The following is an 8,512-nucleotide window of genomic DNA, read 5'->3' as shown; positions in this document are numbered from 1 at the left end:
TGGAAGGGATACAGATGTATGGTCATCTGGATCATTTAATTATTTGTTTGCTGCACTTTTTTGTCTCCGTACACCAGAAGCTTTTCATCAAGAATACATCGCTGGAGATTATACAACATACCGGCAGGAAGGCCATCGAATATTCCCTATTTATCACACCCCAAACAAAACCGAAACTTTATTTTTTTTGGAATTAACTTGGCTATGAAAATATGAAATATAAAATATATGAAAATATAAAATCTTTAAAAATCCCCAAACATTTAATAAGTGTTGGCTTTTTAAGTCTTCTTCTCTGAATCAGAGTAATAAATCTGCAGGAGTAAACGTCCAGAATCTAATTTACTTTGTTCACTGTGAGGTTTGGGAATGAAAGCTAACGTTTTATAAACTCACAAAAAGAGTTGTATATTCACTGCCACTAATTAAAATAAAATTAAAATAAAAACATCAAAATATGGATCTCTAGCTTATGTTTGCTATTTTTAATCCATTATTCGTGATAATCCATATTTCTATTATCAGTCAGAGGAGCTCATACAGGTGAATTAACAATAAGCAGAATATATTTATTAAACATTTAATCATCCAACTGAAGCGTACTCATCATGAATACATCTATTTACAAAAGGAAAGATGTGCAAAAAGCTACTAAACCTGCAATTTCTGGCTGTTTGGGACTTCACTTCTGAGTGTCGGTCTCTTCTATATTGTAGTGAACAGAAGTTGTCATATCCTCAGTAAGGATTACACCATCAGCTGAACCAGCGCCTCGCCGTTTTTAGTTGCCTGTTATCAGTTTGTACACGGCGGCTTCCAGAACCCCATCCACCTGCTTCAGCCTCTGGAGCTCCGTCAGACACAGGACGTACACAGGAGCCTTGGTTCCCACACTGATGATCCTCCTCAGGTCGTCCATCGTGAATTCCTTCGTTTCTCCTGCACAGGGCGCCAAAGAAAACGGCGTGACGCGGGGAAAAGGATGCCTCGTTTCGCTTTCCTAAAACTATAGCTTACAGCTAATATAAAAAGGTGGTTAGCATCTGTATTGGTGGGGTTTTTAGGTTTCACTGGCTGACAACTATGCAGCCATTTTGACTTCTAAGTTTGTTTCATTTCCAAATTAAAGCACGTGGGCGTACGCGCTGTAAGGATGTGTTTTCTTTCCTGCTCACCATGGCGTTGTGCCGTAAATCTGTTGATGTTTTGGACAGCCTGGTTAAGGTTGCTGAGAGTCATCAGCCTCAGGTAGGACGGCAAAGTCTGAAACTCGCTCTGTGAAACCAAAGTGAGACCCTTTGCAGGAGGAGCACTAGACGAAAGAAATAAAGAAATCGTCAGAAATTAGTAGCTTAAAAAGAAAAACAAACATCTGCCAACACTGTCACAATGAAATAAAACACACAAGACTATCGGGGAAGAAAAAAGACCCTCAAGGAATGTGATTTCTATATTTTCTAAGAGTTTCAGGTGATATTTGCACCTATCTTTATATTATATTTAGCACCTGAATAGAACTGCAGCTAGATAATTAGCAGCATTACAATATCCTCGATACCGAGAGGATAATGTTGGAAAGAGAAGACATTAATATGCGTTGAATAAACAAACAATAAAGCAAATTTAACAATGGGTATGTTTAAATAAAAGCAACCTTATTTAAAATGTTAATTTGTTTTAAAAACTGCCGGATTTAAAGAGGAAGAAGCAAATGAGGTGGATGAGTAGAGCTCACGACAGTCTGACATCCGTCTTCCTCAGTCAGAAGCCTCTTCAGATCTGAATCTACACTGACTGCTACCAGAGATGTTTCCTGTCCATAGCATTAACCTCCACAGTCTATCAAGATACTTGGATGCTATGAGCTATGACAACATTTATTTTTTACCTTAAGGTTAAATAATGATTTTTTAAAATTTAATTCACATCTGTGTAAAAAAAAAAGGAAAAAAAAAGTGTAAAATTGATTATTACGTACTTTTTAATTCATAAACAAAACAACTTCAAGTGACTTGCAGTTCATTTGTCATGCAGTTTGTTTTTGCTGCACCAAGATATTTCAGATACCAAAAGCAATGAGCCAAAGAAAACTGCAGCAAATCCAAAATCAGATTTTCAAATGATGAGCTCATTTATTAAGAAAGAAAAGCTACCCAAATGAAAAAGCAACCTGCGTTCCTTTGCTAAAATCATGAATTCACTGTTAAACAGAACTTGTTTGACAAAAAAAAAAAAAACAGCAACAACTCTTAAGCAGTACCTGTGTTTTTCTGAGCTGACAGATGAGGCAATATGTGCAGAGGTAGATTTCTTTCTTTGAACCTGCGATACAAGCTGCAAAATGAAACTAAAGTAGGTTAAAAAGACTCAATTTATCATCCAATAAATTTACTAAAAGAAAAAAAGAACAGCCTGTCAATCTTAGCAGAAAACGAAGCGACTCCTACTTTACATATATCCTGTGTGACCGAGCTGAGGTCTGGCATCTCGGGGGTGCTGGGCTCCTGGTAGCTCATCCTGATGCGAGGCGTTCCAAAGCTGAACTCCTGGGTGGGTCCGTCCAGGTCCGGCCTGTTCACGCCCGCGTCCTCTCCCACCTGCTGCGTCAGCATCCGGCCACTGTTCTGCAGGTCGGCACCGGCAAAAAAAAGCAGACGAGTTCACTTCTGTTCAAGTCGTTCCGTTGGTTAAGCTTGAATGCAATTTATAATTTTTTTTTTTTTTTTTTGCATGTAGAGTGATATAATACATGACTTAATAGAGTTCTGTTCAGCTGGTTTTCGAACACGAAGGCGGTCACTGGTCGTTTTTGTGCAAGACCGATGGCGCGCAGTCGCAACACAAAGTAGCACATATTTAGAAAATGGAAGAAAAATGGTGTACTCCCTTTCTTCCCCCACAAACAAAAAGCATCATGTGAATTTGTATCCACAAAACCATCCTTTGATATCCTCAAATAAAATCTAGTGCAAGCAAATTGCCTTCAGGATGAGCCTAACTACTAAACAAATATAATGAAGTAATGTTCATTCCATCAACTAAAAACAAATAATAATCCTCTATCAAAGTATAAAAATATCACGAAAGGGTTGTGAGTGGCCCTGTCAAAGTTCAGATCCAAACCTTATCGGCAAAATTTTGCAACTGGACCAGTCACAACAACAAATTTTGCTGGAAGATAAATTGTCCCAGAAATTATTGTGGTAAATGGTAATATTGTCATTTTGAAACCATTTTCAAATAATACAATAAACATAATGGCATAATAGTGCAAGTAAAAAAAAAAAAAATAATAATAATACTGAAAAATCAATCAAACTTTAATCTCTAATTATCTGACACTGGAACCAGAAAACATTTTAAATATACAACATAAAACAAACAAAACGACAATAATTAAAATTTATTATGAAGTCTCTGTACTCAAAATTGCATTTAAAAAAATAATAGTCATTCAGCTTAGACAGGGAAATCAGGCAAAAGTGGCAGGAAGTGCAGACAAACTTCCTACTGGTGTTAAATGTTTGTTTCTCAAAGTGGCGGCTTTTCAACTACATTTTAAGGCGTCAAATTAGGAAGTTAAAATTCTTTTAAGTCATGTTTGATATATATAGCATTTTCATAACAAATGAAGGTAATGTAGTTACTTGATTGTGCTACAAAATGGCACGATGTGCCCGGAAAACAGATAATACTGCCCCTTTAAGAATGCGCGGACACCCTGCTCATCATCAGAAGATATTTCTAGCGTTATTCAGTTGACTTTACTTGTCAAGCTTTAGGTGCTTCTTCCTGAACAGAGCCACGGTGAAATCAATCGATCTCTTTGAGGATTGTTGTCCAAATGGAAATGATTGTGCTCATTTTAATTGATTGTGCTTAGTGGCAACACTTGCAAAACTGCTCCATTTATTCAGAATATGATTGAGTAAATTTATATAGAAAACTAGTTTATCTTTATGCTTTATCTCTCACTCTATAAAGCAACAAAACGACTTGCTGCTCTAACCGCAGTGACACCTTTTTGATAACCTATTGAGTAAACATTATTCAGGTCTTACGGTCTGAAGGGAATTGCCCAAAAATGACTCCAAGTTGGGCATCTCTGGTATCTCCTTTTCCTCCACGCCAAAGAAGTTCACTTCTGGCACGTCGTTCTCCCGGGCGGGCTTGGACTCGCTCCCTCCGTTACAGGGAGACGTTTGAAGCTTGAAGATGTTACTATCCCCGTCACCCTGCAAGCTGATTGGCTCGGGCTGTGCTGTCTGGAAACATTACAATAACAAAAAAAAAAAAAAAAATACAATCAAAAACTGAGTGAAGGTAAAAGAAGCATGAAATATTCTTATACCTTCTTGCCGCTGACCAGGCGGTTCACGTATGGAGTTTCAAATGCAGGCACCTCAGGGGTTGGTGACAGGTTTCCATGGCGACAGGGGGACTCTGGGTCTATTGTTTCTTGTGACGGTAGGTGACCGTTTGGCTTTTTTATCTTGAAGCCTGGCGTGCAAATTACAGGCGGTTCCGGAGACTCTAAATTGTCAACTGAACACAAAAAGAGATAACATCATAAGTAAGGCTGCAGCTATTGATTATTTTAATAATTGATCCTATCAATCATTCTGACGATTAATCGGATAAAAAAACCCCCAAAAAAACAATTGCCACATTCCGCAGATTTTTATTTCACTTTTTTATTTAAGTCTTTTTTTTTAAATACAATATTAGAACGATTTTAGAAGATACAAATAAACACAATTTTTATTCATTTTTAAATAAGAAAATAAGCAATTTAATTCCCTAAAATGTAACAAGAGCACAACAGGGCTTCGTTAATCTGAAACATCTAACAGAGAATAACAGCAGCAGTGAAGCACAGAGGAAACTTTCATACCTTTAGTCTGCAAACTCTCCATCACCTCGTTAATTGATGGGACATCTGGTGAAGGTCTGTAGAGGAAAAACACACATGTAGCACCGAAACTAATACAGTGACGTTGAAAATATCACTCCTGCATTTAATACTAAATACTTAATAGTAATTTCACATGGTAGACCAAGACCAATTAGTGCATAGTTGTGCAAAGAATTTCATTCAAAATGTCAACATGCTCTGTGAGGCGGAAGCTCGGTAACTGCAGCTCTGAGGAGGAGTTTCGTCCTCGAAGGCGGGGCTAGGTCCACCCGGGTGTTTTGAACAGCTGAATGGTTGCCACGGGAGATTAATGGATTTCTCAAATATGCATGAAAGAATCAAGGCAATATGTGTTTTTTGATGAGGGGATAACATTATGACATGATGTAAAGCTCAAAAATGTAAATTTTGCAGAATGTAAAATGGGGCAGTATAGTACTGCCTCATTTGAAGGGGCAATATTATGACATCAGACTAGCCATTAGCAGTTAGCAAACACCTGGTGGAACCGCTGAGCTCATTATAGGAGCCACTTCTCAGAGCAATGCTGGTAAAAACGTTATTAAAGAGTTAATAGAGGAGCCATGCTGTGATCACGTCCTTTCAGAAAGAGCAGGAGCTTTTAAAGAGACAGAGGCCCAATTTTAAGGCGTCAAATTAGGAAGTTAAAATTCTTTTAATTCTTTTAAATCATGTTTAAAATATATGTATCATGTTTGATATATATATATATAGCATTTTTATAACAAATGAAGGTAACGTAGTTACTTGATTGTGCTACAAAATGGCACGATGTGCCCAGAAAACAGATAATACTGCCCCTTTAAGAATGCGCGGACACCCTGCTCATCATCAGAAGATATTTCTAGCGTTATTCAGTTGACTTTACTTGTCAAGCTGTAGGTGCTTCTTGCTTAACAGAGCCACGGTGAAGTCGTTGTTCAGACACATCGTGTGCTCTGAGACGCCGAAATCACGCATCTGGGGCGTCTGCAGGTCATCGTCTTCCATCCGCAGCGCGCATTTAGGAGTCATGGCCAGAGGTGGTGGCGCGGGCGTACGGAGCGAGGGCTGCGGAAGGTTTAACTCTGGCATGGGAGGAACTTCGGCGCACCACTCTGCTCCACCCAGAGCTCTCTTCATCTGTAACTCAGAGAGACCGAAATCGGAGAGCTTAGGGGTTCGCAACAAGTCGGCGAAGGGACCCGCCGCTTTTGGAGGCGACGTGGAGTTCGTCCGCTCATCCTCCTCCTGGCCTTCGTCTTCTTCGGTTGCTAAGCTGGTTTCATCCTCTTCTGCTTCTTGATTGTTTGGGTCTGATGGGGGCGGGGGGGTAAAGTGTCAATTCAAGTCAAGAGAATCTTACTGGTGTTTCTCCAGATTTGAAACATTTCAAAGGCACAATGAAGGAATGAGATTTTAATCAAAGCTTACCGTTTGGAGTTTCTGCCTCAGATGGAGCTTGGTAACCATATTTTTCCAGGTGTGTCCTGATTGTGTGGATGTCTTTAGAGACCCTCTGCTCCATCACTCTACAGGCCTCAATGAAGCCTCTAACCTCCTCCTCTCGTTGTTTTTGCTCAGCCAACTCTCCTTGTAGCTGCGCCTAAACAAGCACAGAGCAGCAGAAGGCCCATTGATTTTCATAAATGTTATCCTCCAGGCTGATGACTGTCTCCTGCATTCATCTAAATATATTCTGTGCAAAAGCAATATGCTTAAAAAGACAGAATTATGAATGAAGGAGAAAAAAAACCCACAATCCCAAATTCTTAAGGTTGAGAGGACATTTTGGCTCATAAAACATAAAAATACAAAACTATTATAATTCAACAAGTTTATAAAGATAGCTTGATGTGTAGGGAAATTGGTAAAATACTGATCCAATGCAAGAAGTATATAAATAAATAAATGTTTAAAAATTAACAGATAAAAAGAAAAAAACTAATATTCACCATAAGAAGCTCTAACTTTTGAACGTCAGCACTAACGTTGAAACATTTTATTCATTCGGCTTCATCAAAGTTCTGTTATGTCAAATAGGAAAATTAAAGGCTATGCAAACAATAAAGAAATATTAGACTGTCAAGAATTACACTTTCCAATAAGTCTTGATGTGTTAAATGTCAGTTTTACCCAACATAAGAGATGTGTTTTTTTTTTTAAAAATTGCCTGGCCTCTATGCTGTTAAGATTTTTTTAGAAGATTTTCTTAACTTTGGAAAGAAATTTTATAGTAATGGTGATTTCCCTGTTATTTTTGTGCATTTTAATTTCAAACAAAGGAAGATAACAGTTCAGGCACATACACCTTGGTAACTGAAACAATTTCCAAGATGTTTGTCCTCCACATAATTATAGACTTTTATATGACTACTTCTCAGGAAAAATGAAAGATAGAAAAAAAAAACATTAGTAACCAAGAGCCTCTGTAGCCACTAAAAAAAATGAATGTCCTGTTGCCTTGAAGATAAACAATCTCCTCCAGTTTTTCAATAAGAATTCTTCATTCAACATGAACTTGCATGTAATATATTACAACTTGAGCTTAATTTTCCTGCTTGACTTTTTAATGGAAAATATGAATTTGCAGAAAAGACTTGTTTATTGAAGTGTGCTGAACGGACTCGCCATAAGTATGAAACCATTCTGTTCTCTTCACCTTAAATGAAAATGGAGATGAAGGAAAGTGGAAACTACATGTAGTAAAAGAAACACGGGTTTTAGTGAAGCTAATGACGGCATTTAAATTCATAGTATATGTCTTTGTCAAACTATAGATACTTTAACTAACTAGTAGCATTTTGCTTCTTGCCGATAAACTGGTTTGAGAAAGTAGGTCATTCTTGACTGTCTTTTTCGGTTTTTTGCCACACATATATATTCAGAACATCAAATACATTTTTCTACCAAACAAAGAAAAACTAACTGTACATAGACAATGTATTATTTCTTTTATCAAGCGAAAAAAAAAATACATATATTAGCACAGCTACGGTGCACGTAGTTACACAAAACAAACGTTAGTGGCGTAGGATGCCGAGCTGGTGTTACAGATCTGTTGGTTAAAGCCGAGACTCGGGCAGATGCATCATGCTCCAGGTGTACCTTGAGACTGCTAACATCGCTGTTCACTTCATGATATGCTCGCATCGCTCGGACGGCGGTGTCTAAAACGAAACAAACCAATATTGACATATATGTACATACGAGATACATCGGAACATGTTTAGGAGTAAGACCAGAGCAGCAAAGCTTGTTGCTCCCTCTCTCACCGCTGTCACCATCCTCGTTTTTTCGGCCCTCAAAAGCTTGCTGTAGTTTCTCGGTTTCTGCCTCTAAAGTCACCGCCATCTTCCTTAGCTTGGAGAAAAAGTCTCGGGTAGACTCCATCTTGGAACAGGAGTCCAAAGCTACTAAAAGGGATTAAAGCAAAACGTGAAAAATCCGAAAGTGTGGACGACTCGTTTGTTTACCAGCTCTATCGCTGCTAGAAAACAACTTTTCGATTTTGGCGCCTCTTCCGGCTAAAGCGGAAGTGCTTTCTTCTTCTTTTACTAAATGTGTTTGTTTCCCTGTGTTCGCCCCCTATGCATA

At 38.3% G+C, this 8,512-nt stretch overlaps 1 protein-coding gene across 1 annotated transcript; it reads right to left on the bottom strand.

Moving 5' to 3' along the window:
- Positions 1 to 544: 544 nt before the first annotated feature.
- ska3 (spindle and kinetochore associated complex subunit 3) lies at positions 545 to 8,437 on the bottom strand. Its single transcript, XM_032566667.1, has 11 exons — positions 8,191 to 8,437; positions 8,024 to 8,085; positions 6,350 to 6,521; positions 5,805 to 6,231; positions 4,895 to 4,950; positions 4,352 to 4,545; positions 4,062 to 4,265; positions 2,448 to 2,624; positions 2,261 to 2,334; positions 1,176 to 1,312; positions 545 to 939 (listed from the first exon to the last, which is right to left on the bottom strand). Exons 1-11 carry the CDS (start codon positions 8,306 to 8,308, stop codon positions 782 to 784), a joined length of 1,779 nt encoding a protein of 592 aa, XP_032422558.1. The 5' UTR covers positions 8,309 to 8,437; the 3' UTR covers positions 545 to 781.
- Positions 8,438 to 8,512: the final 75 nt, after the last annotated feature.

The sequence above is a fragment of the Xiphophorus hellerii genome, chromosome 7 (genome assembly GCF_003331165.1).
Source record: "Xiphophorus hellerii strain 12219 chromosome 7, Xiphophorus_hellerii-4.1, whole genome shotgun sequence".
Classification (NCBI taxonomy): domain Eukaryota; kingdom Metazoa; phylum Chordata; class Actinopteri; order Cyprinodontiformes; family Poeciliidae; genus Xiphophorus; species Xiphophorus hellerii.
The sequence above is the reverse complement of the archived record's forward strand: the minus strand, read 5'-3'. Positions and strand labels throughout refer to the sequence as shown.